This window comes from Hesperophylax consimilis, chromosome 30, assembly GCF_061612785.1.
Source record: "Hesperophylax consimilis isolate HC1 chromosome 30, BYU_Hcon_1.0, whole genome shotgun sequence".
Classification (NCBI taxonomy): Eukaryota; Metazoa; Arthropoda; class Insecta; order Trichoptera; family Limnephilidae; genus Hesperophylax; species Hesperophylax consimilis.
This window is the reverse complement of record NC_142865.1, coordinates 2,437,273-2,456,122: the sequence shown is the minus strand read 5'-3', so window position 1 is coordinate 2,456,122 and position 18,850 is coordinate 2,437,273. Positions and strand designations below refer to the sequence as shown.

General features: G+C 36.0%; 1 protein-coding gene across 1 annotated transcript in view; it reads right to left on the bottom strand.

Moving 5' to 3' along the window:
• Positions 1-18,426, bottom strand: part of GCS2alpha (glucosidase 2 subunit alpha) — a 31,983-nt gene extending 13,557 nt beyond the window's left edge. Inside the window, exons 1-9 of the mRNA XM_089649632.1 lie at positions 18,206-18,426; positions 15,510-15,734; positions 12,811-12,938; positions 5,243-5,480; positions 4,589-4,709; positions 3,743-3,887; positions 2,457-2,706; positions 1,784-1,923; positions 1,467-1,654 (exon numbers count right to left, since the gene is read on the bottom strand). Coding sequence (XP_089505758.1) covers positions 1,467-1,654; positions 1,784-1,923; positions 2,457-2,706; positions 3,743-3,887; positions 4,589-4,709; positions 5,243-5,480; positions 12,811-12,938; positions 15,510-15,734 — 1,435 coding nt within the window. The 5' untranslated portion in view covers positions 18,206-18,426. The remainder of the gene's footprint in view (positions 1-1,466; positions 1,655-1,783; positions 1,924-2,456; positions 2,707-3,742; positions 3,888-4,588; positions 4,710-5,242; positions 5,481-12,810; positions 12,939-15,509; positions 15,735-18,205) is intronic.
• Positions 18,427-18,850: the final 424 nt, after the last annotated feature.

Genomic DNA, 18,850 nt, shown 5'->3' with positions numbered 1-18,850 from the left:
TTGATTTTTTCAGAAAGGTGAGTTACATCAGTAACACCGCTGATTGTCCAAACTGAATCAACATCGTAAATTAAACACGTAAAACAAAATAAACTATTCAATTGATCACATGCACAGAGCTACAAGCTTTGTTATACATTGTTTTGTTAAATGATCGAGTAAACTTCTTCGATCCAGATTTGCACTCTTATTTTATTATCAGTTCAGGTTTTAGGTGGACCGGCATTTTTTATTATCACTTTGTTTTCAAAACTCGACCTATTATTCTTAATGTATTCCACATTCAAACTCATTCTTAATTTATACGTTGAACAAACACAAAAGTAATCATAAATTAGTATAACATGCAATTGATATGCCTTATTAATAATTGATATACAAGATCGATATAACCTGCAATTAAACTTCAAAACTTTCTCAGAGTAAGAAAAGTTTTAAATTCAAGAGACAATGCCTGGCAACGGCGAGTACTGACTGAACTGATAATAAGTAATCTGACCATCACTCATCTCTTAATGACAAGTTTTATCCTGTATGCTTGTATCGAAGCAGCGTAACATTCGCTGAAAAATAGCAGATGGTAAATTGAAACAACGATATCGACAATAATATCAAACATACGCGTTTTAGTTTAACTTTCTACTGAATAAACCGTTCCTTCTGATGTGGTGGTAAAACTCCGAACGCCGTTCTTGATATGGTATTATTTGCAAAGAATAGTATGTAATGGTATGGACCCACGCTTTCGACTGTTCCACAGAATATGCGACAAAGCAGTTAAATTTTGGATCGCAATCGAAAACGAACTGCTACGAACATAGGCACAAGTCAAAGTCGGTCTGCAAGTTAAGCGCGCTTAATAAGTAGGTACCTTTTGAATGAGATATTATAACCGAACCGAGTTTCGTATTGTGATTAGCCATGTCGGAAATCTTGTTGGTTGTTCGGCGCTCGGGAGCACATATTAGCTGGCCGCCACTGCTTCAGACTGTTGGCTTTTGGGAACAACTCATATGGTATCATAGAAATCCTTCTATCTCCCTTACTCTCATGGTGAGAAATATGATCTAAACGGTGTTAGAAAGAGAAAACACCATGCTTTATATTCAAATATAGAATTTAACCACAGAAGAATTAAAATGTGCACCTTTTTGAAACCAAAGGTAACACTTGTAATAAATACATTTTGTTTAATAAAATGCATGTGTTTTAATATTTTTTTCATGAGCCATTTAAAAAAAAAATTATGTTCGCATTAAAATTTTTAATTTATAATAATACAATTTGAAAGTATATTTATCACCTTTCAAAAGCAGTTTTTAGTTTCCTAATATATTCAGAAATATTCCATTTATTTGGATTTTACTGCAAATCGGAAATACTCTGACCTTTTGTCAAAATATGGCAGGGGCTTGGGTAGTTAAACGGAAATTCAGTAAAATTTTTTTCATTTAAAAAAAGGTCACCTTCGTAATCCTTGCCGTCCTTGTCCTTGACGTAGTAGCCGTTATCGGTAGCCTCGTCGTGCACAAAGTATCCAACCTCCCTCTTGATGTGCGGGTCGATGATGACCACCATGCGGCGCCCCTTGGCCGTCAGGTTAGCCACCATGTCGCCGGGCGTGGCGAACTTAATCGGATCCCAGGTGAAGTATCTGAAATACCGCAATACGAATTTAATACATCCTAGCCAGGAGTACTCCTTTGTTGGCTGTCGTAGCGTCTCAAATCACGTTCTTAGGAGGATCTCCCCAAACACAAAGCAAGATCAAAACATGTCTTACTTCTTTCCGTCGGTGTACTCAATGTCCAGCCAGATCACGTCCATGGGGATGTCGTGCAGGTCGAAGCCGGCATCCACTCCCGCCACGTCTTCCTCGTCGTTGTAGTTCCACCTGCTCTGGTGGTAGGCCAGCGAGAACAGCTGGAAACAGATACAAAAACAAATTGAAGTGGGGATAACAGCTGGAAAAAGATACAAAAACAAGTTGAAACAGGGATAACAGCTGGAAACAGACAAAGAAACAAGTTAAACAGGGAGAACTGCTGGAAACAGATACAGAAACAGGGAGAGCAACTGGAAACAGATACACAAACATGAAGATTAGATGGAAACAGAAACAAGTAGAAACAGGAAGAGCAACTTGAATCAGACACAGAAACATGAAGATTAGATGGAAACAGAAACAATAGGGAGGGCAACTGGAAACAGATATAAAAACAAGTTGAATAAGGGAGATCTGAGGAAGAACAGCTGGAAACAGATATAGAAACAAGTTGAAACAGGGAGAACGGTTGGAAACAGGGAGAACAGTTGGAAACAATTACAAACATTGAAACAGAGCGAAAAACTCCATCAAATGCATTTTCCCAATTTTCTAAGTTATTCTTCAGACGTATACATGAACCGTGAAGCTGACCAAGTGTATGTGGAGTGGTATGTGCAATTATAGTCACCTGAGGCAGTGGTGCGGTGCCGGTCAGCGTGGTGTACTGCTTGAAGCAGTCGGAGGGTGAGGGCCCTAGCATGACGTACACCTCCATGATGCCAGCCTCGCTGATGAAGCGCGCCGACACCCGCTCCTCGGCCTGTGTGCCGGAGACGAAGCTGACGATGGAGGAGACCATATTGGAGTCGCGGCTGTTCTCCACGTCCACCCAGGTCTCGGCCGCATTGAGGAACAGCACGCCCACTGTGTGGTCCACGCTGAAAAACAATAATATGGGTCACATATCTCATGCATTTGTTATCAATATAATAAAAAACTAATTTATAGATTTGAATATAAGGCGTGGTGTTTTCTCTTTCTAACATCGTTTAGATCACATTTCTCACCATGACAGTAAGGGAGACAACGATTTTTATGAGACCACATTCCTAAAAGTTAACCTTTTGAACGCGTTAATTTGGTCCGTTTTATCTATACCCGTACGCGGTGCATATTTTCAAATACCTATGCACGCAATTAAATGTCAAATTATAGCATTCTGGCATGATTTATTGGACTATATAGACAGAACAGATTATTCTCCACAATATGAAAACAAATCCTCGTGAGTCAACACTCTTAGATGTTTATAAAAACAAAAACATGAAATTTCATACAAAGACGTACCGTATCTTTTGAATGTGGTCCCGCCATTCACTCGGCGTGTGTGTACTTAGGCCACTGCGTTGATAGACACAATTGGGACATGATCACTTATCATTTTTAGTTATGAAAAGTTGTGAATGACATACTAATACTAACGCCATCCATTGACAAAAATGTAAACTAAAGGACTAAAAGGCGCGAAGAGGTGCACTTGATTATCGATCTTTTTTTAAGAAATACAATTTTATTTTTGAGAAATTCTTGTAGATGTCAGCATCGTGATAGTTTTACGAATGTCCAAGTGAGCAAGAAATACATTTATGACGAAAGAGCGCTGGAATATCGGCCGTCAAAGTTTCCGTATCAACTGTTGATACAGCCGCGTGTGAGTATAGACTTTTTGCCGTAACAACAGTTGATACGGCCGCGTGCAAAGAGTTAACGAATCGACTGAACAGGTTTAGCTGTTTGATAGCAAAACTGAACAAATCAAGGGGTTTTCAAAGCAAAACATGTACGGATTTCAGTATAATATGTGAATGTACATTAATGAGAATATGGTGTGTGTTATTACAATTTAATATGACATTTCATGTCCTGCGGCGAAATATCGTTTAGTTTAATGCAGATAATAAATAGTGTGCATACCCATGAGCGTATATAACTGGAACGGATCCATACAGAGCCATAGTGGATTGCAACTCGTACTCAAACACGTCCAAGTTATAGAGCCGGTAGGGCTCCTGTCCAACGGTGGTTCGGAGCGCAAAACTGTCCGCGTGCTCGGGGATGCCTAGACAAGGTTAAATATATAATTAGTTTTCTATTAATGGCAGGTAATCTGAAACGCTCGAATCAGCCGTTGGCGCTGCTATAGTAGGCGATCACGCTAGCTGTGACGAGAGTTTTCTACAAAAGTAAGACAATAATTGTAATGCGCAGGGCCTCAGATACTGCAGATAGTACACAACTGCTGAATCTGTAAATATCGTAACTCCACTCCACTGTTAAATTTGGCAGTAACCTCTGCTCTTGGCAGTTACTTCCGGAGCCCTAAGGTAAAAACCTTTGACTCTGTGCAGAAACGGGCTGTCTGTTTAATAGATTCCCTTAACTTAACAAACGGTTTGTAATCTTTGCAGGTGTCAGGTGGCTGTCCTCGTCGATGCTCCGAGGAACTAACGTCACTGATCCCTTCAGCATGAGAACGGATCGTTTCTACGACTCATCTTGAGTTACCTTGAAACAGCTCGGCTGTGGAACGATTTGTCTGTGTTTTCTCTCGCCTAAAACATTCTCTTGATGAACACGATTCTCTTCATGACCCATGTGCACCTCGTCCTCTCCTTAAGAAGGCCTTCCACTCAACATCCCCACAGATGATATTGGCCCTCCTGTGTGGAGTTCATTCCCTAAATTGTGAGGCAGAGAATTATTATAAAACGCATAACTTATTCATTTTTCTGGTAGATCAAATGATATATTTGGGCTTACCATAAAGGTGAGTTGCCTTGGGGAAGGTGACGTCCATAGACAAGCCTTCGGGGCCAAGTAGCTTGGAGTCGTGATGTGACTTGTAGTTCTCTTCCCATGCACCGGGGTCTTTCTCTTCAGGCTGCACAAATTTTAAATGTGTTACTATAATTATTATGCTTCCCAAAATTTTAAATGTGTTACTATAATTATATGTATATAAGGATTATATTTGGATATAGATAACTACGTACCTACTTAAAATACCGCAATAAACAATAAACAAAAAACAATATTATTAATAAAATATGACTTGATTATTCACAAATTAAAAACGACTAACCCCATTTATTCACATATAAAATACGGCTTACCCCAATATTGTCAAATAAAATACTACTTACCCCTTTATTCACAGATAAAAAATGACTTACCCCTGTATTCACAAATGAAATACGGCTTACCCCAATATTGTCAAATAAAATACGACTTACCCCTTTATTCACAAATAGAAAAAATGACTTACCCCTGTATTCACAAATGAAATACGGCTTACCCCAATATTGTCAAATAAAATCCGACTTACCCCTTTATTCACATATAAAATACTGCTTACCCCTTTATTAACAAACGAAATATGACTCGCCTTAGTATTCACAAATAAAATAGACCTACCCCATTATTGGTACTATCCACGGCATTGTCTCCCTCGCCCTGGTTGTGCTGCTGTGTCTTCCTCTCACGGATGTGCTCGAGGGTGGTGAGACCCTTCTCGTTGATGATGGCAACCACGTCGCCCTTGGCGTCGAAGAACTCGGCGCGGAAGGGAGCCGAACGCAGGATCACTGCGTTGCCCAGCGTGTTGGAAACGCGCACGAAACCCTTGGCAGTGTCGGTCTCCAGGATCGTGAGCCTGCGGAAACCAAGAAAATTTCTCAAAACGTACATAGTAAGATCTTTTAAAACTACACTCAATTTTTTTATTTGCTTCTATTTAAGGAAAACGCGACGCTCGTTTTATTCTGTTGTGTTCACAGATAGCGTTAATTAATTTATTTTATTAAAATACGCTTTTTAATCAAATTGTTTGCGCCTGTAAATATGCAATATGAATATGAATACATAAATAGTTTTGTTCGTTTAAATTCTTTCGAGAAAGGCATAAAAATACAATTGTGTACCGATGATTCTATCTAACATTATGTTGTTTGTATGCCTTTCTTGAAAGAAATTGAGTATTTTTACAGACAAAACTATATATTCATACTGCGTATGTACGGGTGAAAAAATGTACATATGTTGGGCGTGAGTTTGGTGTGTTTCCCGACTATGCACCGGTGCCGAAGGGATCACTGACGCTAGTTCCTCGGAGCATATTCTGTTGTAATACCGGTAGAATAAGGACATCATATGTACCCGACTCCTGTACTATAAGGATTGCAAACCGTTAAGAGAGGGAAACAGTGGGGCGCATACTTCCTCTCACCTAGTATCTGCGGGCCCTGAACAGTACGCCCAGCTTCTGAAAAGCTAACTTGACTCTGGCTTACACCAAGAGTTGGAGCTGGAGTTACACCAAGCATATCAATGGAAGGCATGTTGGAAGATTGTTTCCGTTGAAGGAGACTAGATTGACATAATCGAACATGATTGGGTCTTTTAAACCAGTGCTCCGCAACCTTTTCTCACCTACGACACACCAAATTTCTTCCTAGAATTCCGCGGCACACCAAAAGCTAGAATATATACATATAAAATTGATACACAAATTTTACAATAATTTTATTTTTTTTATTTGAAAATTATACATACATACATATAACTATAACGTATTTATTTTTACTCAATCTTAATAATTATTATAAAATAATAATAAATTAATGAGCGATTAATTGTTAAATTAATGAGCGATTAATTGTTAAATTAACCTGCGCTTGTTTCAATGAACACAAAAGTTTTATATTCGGCTCGATTTTTGACAGCGCAACCCGAAATTCTTGGTCAAGACCTTTTAAGCATGACCGCTTATCATTTTTAATTAATACAAGCGTTGAAAAACTTTGCTCACATAAATATGTCGTTGAAAATGGAAGTAGTGTTAAGAATGCTTTGATGGAAATGTGAGGATATTCTTTTTTAACGTAAATCCGGGAAACATCTAATTGATCTTCGGAGAAGTGAAGTTTTAATGTCATGTCATTATTTAAATCTTTAAATTCCACTCAAATTTGCAGAAGCATTGCTTCCGTAGAAATTATTGCATTGGTTGCAAAATGATTTCGAATCCAATCGTATTGTTCCGTATTAATGGAATAAAAATACCGACCAAATTTCTGCTGAAGCATACTTAGGACGGGTTGTTTCGGATAATTTGAACAATTCATCAAATTTCAACGTTCATTTTCGGGTTCTGTGAAAGTCCTATTAAAGTTCTGTTTTTATATCATTATAGGCTAGTTGCTTGACAAAACTGAAATAAAAACAGAACTTGAAAAAATCTTTCACAGAACTTGAAAATGAACGTTGAAATTTGATGAATTGTTCAAATTCTCCGAAACAACCAGTCCTTAAATGTTGTTGAGCCAGATCCACAGTTAATTGTTTGTTTGTAATTGTACTATGGTTGATCCTTTGCTACATTTCCAAACATCCTTTTTGCAACACTTTCTGCCGAAGTTCGTTATTAAGTTTATTCAAATGCTCGAATATATCAGCCATGTATGCAAGTTTGGCTATCCAGTAATTATCATCGAGGTACTGATATAGTTTGGGCATATTTTGATTTAATCGAAACTCACACACCTCGTAACGAAGCTCAAACAATCTAGCCAAAACTTTGCCTCGGAATAGCCAACGAATTTCAGTATAAAACAATAAAGATTCATATTCGGCTCCCATTTCTGCACAGAGTATTCCTAAGATTCACGAGTTTAGGGCTCTTGATTTAATTATGTTTACGATTTTAATGCATTCATTCATCGTGTTCAAAAGTTCCTCCGGTAAATTTTTGACCATCAATGCTTCTCGATGTATGCAGCTGTGTGTAAATTGTAACGTTGGATTTTTTGTTTTACATGAAAGACAAAACCCTTTTTACTACCCGTCATTGCCCCAGCGCCATCCGTGCAAACGGCAATGCAATTGCTCCATTTAATATTATATATTTTGAAGAAATCATCGGTTACTTGAAAAAATTCTTCACCGGTAGTTCGCTTTAGAACCTCCTTACAGAATAAATAATGTTCTTTAATAAAGTCCTCGTCAACGAAAAGTACAATAGCTATCAACTGTGCTTTATTTTTAATATCGGTTGTTTCGTTGATCTGAAGCGCAAATTTTTCAGCCAATAGCAGTTTTCTAATCAGTGTTTCTAATATATTGTGAATACGTCTTTTAACAGTATCTGTAGACAATTAAAAATAGACAATATTATGAAAAATATTTTGTCATTGTGTATTAAATACATAATGAAATATTGTAAAATGTCAAATACATTGAATTTGACCGCGGCACACCTGTGTCCGGCTCACGGCACACCAGTGTGCCACGGCACACCGGTTGCGGAGCACTGTTTTAAACAATAAATTCTTACCCCAAGAGGAAACCCTCTCGAGGTAACCGTCTATTCTCTGCTACAAAGTTTGTGTGTACTTTGGGGGCCTGTCAAACAAAAATCTAAAATGGACTGTACCGCCATCCGCGTAACAGTGAATCGATGCACACGACAAAAGGTCATTGATGTGCAAAAAAAAAACAAAGTAGGAGACAGAACCGATCCCTGTGGGACACCAGAATTCAATGAATGTGAGGAATAGGTGAAACCATCAGTAACCCTTGTGAATCAATAGTTTTGTCCATATAAAATGTAATTCTTTCAAGAAAGGCATACAAATACAATATTGTATCGGTGATTCAATCCAATATTTCCTTTCTTCAAAGACAAAGTTGGACACTTTTGCACGGTACATATTTTTGTTTTTGTTTTTTAAACCTTGTTTTGTTCATGAGCATATCATCATAAACCTAAACAAATTAGCTGCATGACGAGTAAAATCATTTCTTTAATCTATAAGTGGTTTTCAACATAAATCATATTATCTGTAGGTATTAAAAAGCAGATAATAAAACAATTGTATTTCATAAGATCGATAATAGGTACTACAAATAGAGACTCATTCTTGAGATTAGATTATTTTGAAAACAATAATTCCAATTACATTTAATTTAATCACAACTTATAGATAATAATAATAAATGGTAACACTTAAAAATAAATCCAGTTTCAATACTAAGACACATTTCTGTCAGGTATTTTTTTTGCTATGGCGCTACGCTGTCTCCGGGCAAAATAAAGGTCCCGCGGGAATTTCTTTAATTTGTTTTAAATCGCTATATCTTCAAAAATAATTAAAATATTTTAATAAAAATTTCTACATAGTAACTCAGCACACCTAAGCTATAAAAGTACTAAACGAAATTCTAATATTATTTGAAATGCAACTCAATTAACCTTGTAATAAGTTTATTGCGGTTCGCCTATCGGTATTTGCCCAAACCTGCTTTCTTCAAATACGCCCGACACCTCTCGCTCGCTTGCACATAGGAGTTGAGTGGGTGCGGAACAGAGATAGAGATTCGAATCGGGTTTCACGGTTATAAAAACCCTCATTCCAGGAATTGAATTATTACAATAACAAATAATATACTATTATTTTGTTGAAATACCGATGTAAACGAAAGGCACGATGATAAACATAAAAAGAAGACTTGCATTACGATTCGATAATTATGTACATATAGTTAGGATCTTTACAAAGAGATTGGTATTATAATATTCATATAAAAACATTGAATAATTCCGCCTTTTCTGCCATTGAAATGAGGGCGGCGCAAAAGGTAGAACTACCCTTCCCGACGTTAAGCATCAATCGACCTAACGGGTAGAACTACCTTTTCCAGACTGATAATAAAACACTTACAATAAAACCCAACAAAATGAAAGTATAAACTGTATGACCGAATTAGATTTTAAACCCTTTGGGAATTTTAGAAGATATTTTTCAAAGATAACAAACACCCATAGAGTCTTTTTGGGAGATATATCTCCCAGCCTGACACGGTCTCATAAAAATTATGCTATCTCATTTTGTACTACGGTAAGGTATATGCAGAGACACCTATTTATAGCATTAACAATATTTTCACGAATTAAAGCGATAAATGGTGTTTTTAGCGATAATAAAAAAGATTTTTTAGTCGCTATAATCTTGTATTGACAAATCGTAGAACGAACATGACACACTCTACTGTAGAAACAAGTGCCATGTTGAGTTTCAAGTGATTTTGCTAATTTAATTGTTTTTCCTCTCTTGCTGATTCTCATTCCTTGACGTTATCCTATTTAGCTATAAACGCAATGAAAACGCAAAATTAAAGCTATAAAAGCTATTTTTTTAATAATTAATGCTACATTTCTTAAAAATTAAAAATATGAATGTGTACCTCTAGGTTACCTCTAGGTACCTCTAGAAAGAAAGAGAGAACATTGCGCTTTCAGCTTGCATACAAAAGTTTACCATAGATGCTTAAGAAAAAATTTAAATAATTTTATGAACCAACATTTGAAAAATATTTGTCAAGGTTTGCAAATTTTTTTATAAATATTTTATACTAGCTCTAACCCGCCACGCGTTGCTGTGGCTCGGTCTATCTGTGCAGATAGACTGATGAGTTACAACGTCTCGTACATACTATTCTATTATTCTGACTCTCGACATGGCCCGACTCGAGTATCTGATTCACTAGATCGCGCCATGTCTTCCTCGGGCGTCCCCGACTTCTGCTACCATGTAATAGATGTTGATTACCAAAAATTATGTTTATGATATTATCATAACAAATAAAGACACAAAACAAAGTATACTAAGTAATACTTATTGTATTAGTACATGTATATTAGATATTCAAGCTGAAAGAGTACTCATAAATTATCTATTAATTATCTAATCAAAGATGTTCTCTAGTAATTTGTCGCTTTTAAAAACAATTGCTGATATGTATTGTGTTTTTGTAGCACAACTATATCACATCAAGTGGGTACGGAAAATATATTAATTAGCTGAATAATACTTGTTGAGTGTTGTGTTGTCTGATTAAATATTTCATTTCATATTTTCGTATTTATCATTTGAAATTAACTTCACTTTTCTTATCTCGATGTGTAGAATCCTTTACAACAAATTCGCATCTCTGTATCACCTTTCCTCTCATCTTTTCTATGTATTGTCTGTCTATGTGTTTTTATGTCAAAACAACGGGTTTGGATTAAAATGTGCAAATCATTGTGAGATTCTTGTATCATTACCTTTTACAAAATTCACTTTCATTCGAGATATAAAATCATTTTAGGTAACATTTTACACCTTACAAATTCATCTGAATTAAACGCAATAAATCAATCTATTAAAACACAAGTGTTTTTAATAACAACCATCTCGCAATATCCATCTATCTCTGAGTGCGTATCCCTGCGCAAAGACACGAAGGACTTCAAGAAAAGCAGCTCGCCTTACAACCGACGGCAGAAGTCCTGGAGACTATCGCAGGGACCGTCCAATACTGATGTTAGATACCTATTACAATAAAAAAAATACAACTGTATGTTGACAAATTAATGCCAGATAACTGCGGTTATAAAGAGTGGAAACACTAGGAAATTTTTTGCTAATTTTGAAACATTTAATGAAAATATAACAGAACATTTTTTCGCTAAATGTAAAAAAGTCAACCCTTTTTTGTGTGAATACCGCGCAACACTGCTCCAACTCCAACTGCTGCTAATCGTCGGGAACAAGCTGGACTATGGCATTCCCAAATAGGGCATGTTACGAGGCCGAGGGTAGCGGGAAAGAGATGGGGGAGTGCCAGGCTATTCAGATCTGGTCACTAAACACGATGGCTAAAGCCATTTCAAGCTACGTTTCAATTTTTAATGGTGGTTGGTTGTGCCAATACGCAATACATCAATTTACACATACATCTCACACACATACCTGCGACCACTGTACTGAGAGAGTATTGTTGTCCTTTAGTCCTACCTTCCTATCAATTTCTGCACATTTATGTGCACTTTGCATTCAGTATATTCTCTATTGAAACTTTCAGAAAGAAGAATAAGCACAGATTTAATACTGTTACAAAGAATACTACATTTTAAAATTGACTGTCCCGAATTACTTCAATGTATCAATATCCATGTTCCCAAAAAATCATGCCGACATTTCTTACCTTTTTACTTCAATAACACCAGAACACTAGCTTACCAAAATTCTCCGATTCCGAGACTTCACAATCTCGGAAACAAATATTCTGATCTGGGTGATATATTTCATTTGAAAACTAATCAAATGTTGTATATTCTATCACTTTTATTCTTCTAGACACAAATAGACCTAGGTACCCATATAACTTCTCCGCTTCTACTATTTTGTTTTGTTGAATCTTTTAAATTCAATTATATGTGTGAGGATTCATTTTTGCCATTATGTTTACATTTCTCTTTATTGTATTAATTTTTAAGTATTTACTCTGATATAAAATGCTTGTATTTTTTTTTAAAAGAGAAGCCCACTAGGGCGTGTAAAAAATAAATAAATAAATATCTAGAGAAATCTGTTTCAATATTCCGCATAAATCACTATAAAAACCGCATCCGCGAAAGATCCTACCTCGCTTTATTATGACTTTCATCCGCGCCGATATCGTGCGACAGTTACGTGTTCAGTACCACAGTCGTGATCTGTGAGAAGAACAAACAGGAAGAACGAGTGCCCCTTTTCCTAATGGTGAGTTCTTCCTTCCATGCAACATATTGTCTCACGTGCAGTGGTAATTACACTAAATTCAAGGTCCTTCGAGAAACATTTTTTACACTCATAAAACAACTTCACAACACCTTACACACCAGTGGTCTTTCACAAGGATGATACTAAGAGTATCTTGTTCTGTCAACGATGAAATGGAAGCTTATAAAGTGAATTATTTAATAAAAATAAAACACTTATTTAAAACATATTTATATACCGACTGGTTTCGCTTTGCCCAAAAAAGAAATACATAGTTTGTGCTTATATGTACATAAAGAGGGAGACAACAAGATAATACTATTATATAATAGACTAATGGGTTATAAATACACAAAATACGTGATTGCTTTCTACAATAATAGTGAATTATTTTCTTACGTGTCAGTTTTGGGTGGTCCGTTGAGAGCGTATTCCACTCGGTATCTCGGCTTCAGGGGCAACTTCTCATCAACTATTAGCCGGTAGGTGCTATCGGCCAAAGCTGTCAGCTTCAAGATGAACGAAACCTAAAAACAAACAATACACAATGTAGTCTCTGTAGTACGAACCCACTATACTCCGAACACACTATACTCCGAACCCGCTATACTCCGAACACACCATAATTCGAACACACTATAATTCCAACACACTATAATCCGAACCCATTATAATCCGAACCCACAATAATCGGAACCCACTATCCAAATCCACTATACACCACACTTCGAACCCACTATACTCCGAACCCACAATACTCCAAACACACTATAATCTGAACCCACTATAATCCAAGCCTACTTTCATCCGAACCCACTATACTCTGAACCCACTATAATCCGAGCAAACTATAATCTGAACACACTATACTCCGAACACACTATAATCCGAACCCGCTATACTCCGAACACACCATAATTCGAACACACTATAATTCCAACCCATTATAATCCGAGCCCACAATAATCGGAACCCACTATCCAAATCCACTATACACCACACATCGAACCCACTATATTCCGAACCCACAATACTCCAAACACACTATAATCTGAACCCACTATAATCCAAGCCTACTTTAATCCGAACCCACTATACTCTGAACCCACTATAATCCGAGCAAACTATAATCTGAACACACTATAATCCGAACCCACTATAATCTGAACCCATTATAATCCGAACCTACAGTAATCTGAAGCACCGGATGAAGGAAATGGGGTGGGTGGGTGGAGAACACAAGATGTTAACCATTAAAGAAAAAATATATTTTCAAGGGTTAGTTCATCATAATTTCACTTGGTAGGACGTCACTTTCATCACTGGAGATATCCTGAGTCCGTGGAATATTTCGTTTCTAATTTTCGGGTTTACTGGATTAAGAAAATTCAAATTTTTTTTTGAAAATTTTGAATTTCAAAAATCGATCGCTGACTTTTTTTTTGTAAGTTCTTTGTATGAATCGTTCTAACGAGCAATATGAGCAGTCAAATCACGTTGAAATTATAGAGTTCGTTCCATGTTGTGATTATTTGTTATGGAATAGTGGAAACCACTCAACTGACAGCACTTCCAGCGCTGACTGCAATTTCCACTCCACTTTCTGCATACCTCTCTGCGCCTTGTACAAACTGAGTAGTATGACGTACAAGCGAGGAATGTAGCACCGTGTTATTTCGAAACAATTTAAAAAAGGACTTCAGTGTATTTGTTTTCGAAAGACAATGATCCTGAGGCAAATATTTTATAAATTCTTTCAGCTACATAAATCCTACAATTATCATAATATCCTGTGATTTTTCACAGGTCTGCGTTGTTATAAAATAACCTTCAGATAAGTGGGTTAGTTGACGTAGTTAATTTCTTCAATAACAACCTATTGATATAATTAATTGAAGATTATAGAGTATCGGCAAACTTATTATATCTCAATTTTATCCAGCTATGTATAAGCAATTATTAATTTATTGTATATTTTTTTCCAATAGCAGCGGATACTTTGTGAAGTTACATTATAATTTAAATAAAACAATAACTATGTAAACGCCCCTTTTAATTTTAATGCTGACCGGGTTTTGCTACAATTGTAGATTCTACAATAATAATAATAATATTTGGATGATTTGTATAACGCCGTTTTTGTGCAAAATCACCTCAAGGGCGCTGCACAAATATATAATACACTTCTACAATGATGTACTAACTATATATGGAGATAGTATACAGTACCATACTTACCTGGTAGATCACTTGAGATTTACTAATTGTTTATTAGCGAAATTTATTTGCAGGAATTCGGACATAATTGGAAAATTGGATATAATTGGACTTTCTCTCAGGAATGGTGTATTTAATTTAAGGGTATGACAGCTTAAAAAGGTTAGTTTTTAGTTTAGACCTGAATTCTATTGGACTTGTTATGGATCTTAGTTCTGGAGGGAGTTTATTCCAAGCCTTCAACCCAGATACTCCGAAAGCGCGATCACCAAACTTAGTATTTGGCTTGCGCTTAGGTTCCATCAGTCTGCCTACAGCTGATGATGTTGCTGATCTAAGAGTTGACTGCCTCAGACCAGTGTTTTCCGGGACGCATAGTTCAGAGATGTAGGCTGGGGCAATTTCATTGATGGATTTAAACACCATCCAGCACAATTTGTACTGGATTCTTTCAGGGCACTTGAGCCAGTGAAGGTTACGAAGGTGTACTGAAATGTGCGAATATTTAGAAACCCCGGTTATGAGCCGTGCTGCTGCATTAAACACTGATTGAAGTTTGTCAATTTGATATTTTGGTAGGCTAGACAATACTAAAATTACTAAAATCTACAAGTAACATGCATTACCAATATATTAAGCTTTCACATAGGGTTGCAAAAAATTGGGCTGAGCACCAGTGGAGGAGGTAATATGGGTTAACTTGGAGGCACTAAGTTACGGAGAGCCAAAAAAAAAAGTTTATTCTTAAAAAAGAGCTAGCACGATTGTACAGCTCGCTCGTGAATGACTCATCACTACTTTGATGGCATCTGGCTGTTATTTGGGAAATTATAACATCTTGTTATAATTTTGACGCAATGCTAATATGGAGGTAATCTCACCTGATATTCCTTATTGACCATCTCCACCTGCAGCGTGTGCTTCTCTTCCAGGCTGATGGTATTCAGCAGAAGTTCGTAGGGCGAGTTGTCCGCTGGCAGGGCGCGCAGCCGGCGGCAGAAGCTGCTCTGCTCGCAGGTCTTGAAGTTGGTGTGGTCCACCGCGGTGGTAAGGTCAGCCAGGAGCACGGCCCCCAGCAGGAGGAACAGGTGGCGAGGACTCGCCATCTAAGAGAGCAACAGTCAAGAAGGCATTATTAATCCTCATTGTGCCAAGACATCTCCCGTGTACCTTACGTATATGGCGATAAGGTTCAAATTCCCGCTTAACACCATCCGCCTGCTTTGATTTATGCAAGAAAAAAACATGGCCAAAAAGTACCTTTTATTTTATTTTGTGGATATTCAGGCATAAATATTTAATTTTTTTCCGATCATTTTATAAATAACTTAATTTGCCACATTATACAATAAAATCATAACCGAAAATGAGTTCGTAAGTAAGAGATTTTGAACTTTAAAGCAGTTTTAATAGGCCTATACATTATTTTTTTCTGGGCTTATAAAAAGACTTATCTAAAAATACTCGATTATTTCAAAGGCCAAGATGTATTCTACTCGCAGTATTTAATTAAAGCATCTGAAACATTTCTAGGCGACCAAATTTTCAAACCAAAAACACATGATTTTGCATTACTACGTATGGCATCGCCTTGGTGTTTTATTATTATTCAAGCTTGTCATTTCGTCACTTGCAAACTTGTTTATTTTATCTGTGAAAAAGGGCATCGCAAAATTCCTGTCAAATAACATAATTTTTAATTTTCAAAGACTGTATTTATTTACAGGAAAGCCTTACATAACTTATTTTTATTGTAAAGAATGTTTATATTTAATATATTTATTTTAAATATTTATTTTCATTTTTTGAAAACTAATTTTATAAAATATATTATGATAAAATTATACTAACAGACCAAACGATTAGTCATAATAGACCCGATATAGTTTTACATGACAAAATTTAAAAAATAACTTTTATCATTGATTTCGCTATTCCAAATTCCCGTAATATTCAAAAATCTGTTAATGAAAAAATAAGAAAATACACAGATTTAGGAAATGAGATAAAAAGAATTTGGCATTCTCAGACTATAAAAATATTACCATTCGTTATTTCGGCTACTGGCATTATAACTAGCTCTCTCATCAAAAATTTAGGCGTATTAGATCTATCAAAAAATTTATACATAAAAATGCAAAAATCAGTCATATTAAATACATGTAGGATAACGAAAGATTTTTTAAATATTTATGTTGAGGGATCAGTAGGATTTATAGGCCCTGTTAGAAGTTCTACCGAGCCGAACCCTCTGATATGAAAATATCTGGAGTCAGTGAATTATTTTCCCATTTGATCTCTGGTGAGTTGACGGGTTGTTCTTGTATTGTTTTGTATTTATTATGCTTATATAATGCACTTACATAATGTTGATTGAATAGATGATCATTTGTGGAAAAGTGTGTGGAAGGGTTCAGTTTTTCCTATGGGGAAGATTTAACCCGGACATAAAATCGGAAAAGTTTGGCTAATTTATATAGCGCCGTTTTCGTGAGAAATCACCTCAAGGGCGCTGTACAAATATATTTCTTAAAACTAGTGACTTACGTCTGAGACTTATATCTACTGACTTACGACTGACTAACCATCATACCGTTTTTGCATGGGTAGGGAGAGAGGACAGACCACCAAACAAGTCAGTCTAGGCACACACTCCTTGTCTCATTCACATTCATACATCATCTTACTCTTGTGTTATTCAGACTCTTGACATGGCCCGACTCAAGTATCTGCTTCACTTGATCATGACATGTCTTCCTCAGGCGTCCACGACTTCTTCTATAATTAACATTCGCTTCATATATTTCTCCTTACATTTGTTTCTTTGTTCATTCGCTCTGCATGCCCAAATCATCTAAGCCTCCCTTTCTTAATCTTACGCAAAAAACAAGTATGTTATTACGAAAATAGTGTAGCACAATAAGCACAAATTATTTTTAAAACACTTTGAATAAGTTTAATAACAATGAGAAAAAATCAGTACCAATAATAATCTGTGCCTATTAAAAGTGCGGCGGCTAGGGAAATATTTCTTGTACTAATTAAGTTTAAACAAAATATTACTTCAATGATTTGGGCGTATTTAGCAGTGAGCTGAGTAAGGAAAGGAGATACGGTATACATTATGTTCCCATCCTTACAAGATTAAACATAAATACGTGCCAGGAAATTAATTTCACACCATTCAATATAATAGGTATATGTTCGTCCTTCTTACTGTCATACATTAGGGTTGGTATCAGAGCTCCATTGTGGATGCTAGCGTTATGCCTTCAATTACTTTTAATTAAAGACTACTGCATTTAGTCTCCAAGTAATTGAATTCACACTTCTTTCAATGCCCTTAGAAGATAATATATACACTAAATTGTGCATTATGCAAACAGAAAAAATTATTGTTACTGACACTAAAATGACATTGCAGTTTTTTTTAAATTACTTCAATACCTGACGATTCAATCTACAGTACATAAACAACGAAATGAATAATAATATTTTAAATAAACTAATATTTTTATTTGTACAAGTGCCGGTGAGCCGATATGATGCGATGTTATGAAAACGATCAAAAACATACCTTAACAGGATTGAACACTGACCAACTCGTGATATTATGTTCACCGATATTAAGACTTATCTTAAAACAGCTTTTTACTAATATTAAACACCATTGGCAAAGGAAATACCAACTTTTTCCATTTGACAATCGCGCTGTGACACGCTGGAGTTTTATACGTTTTCCAACACGAAAAATCAAACTCCTTTCGATACGAGTAGGCCACCTCAGTGATATTGTGTATAGAAAAATAGACCACAATACAATACAAATGTCTGTACTTTAAGACCTATTTTGGCGTGTAAAATTAATAATAATTTTTATTTTGATACAAAAATAATGTCTAATGTCAGAAATGAGCAAGCCTGTAAAAACATATATACACAAAAATATACCTAACACTAAACAAATCGATGTAGTTTAAGACTATTTTAGCGTGTATAATTAAAAAAATAATATTCTTCTGGCAACTGGCAACACAAAATTTCCATAGTCAAGGAGATTCGAAAATGTTTTATTTTATTTTTAATCGACCGATTTCCATTAAATATGCAAAAAACGAAACGGCGCAGATTGGCCATTTGATGACAATGTTACATTTACATTTTTGTTAAACATTCCAACCTAATTCTCATCGGTCCATAGTGTTGAGGGTCACAGCTTCTG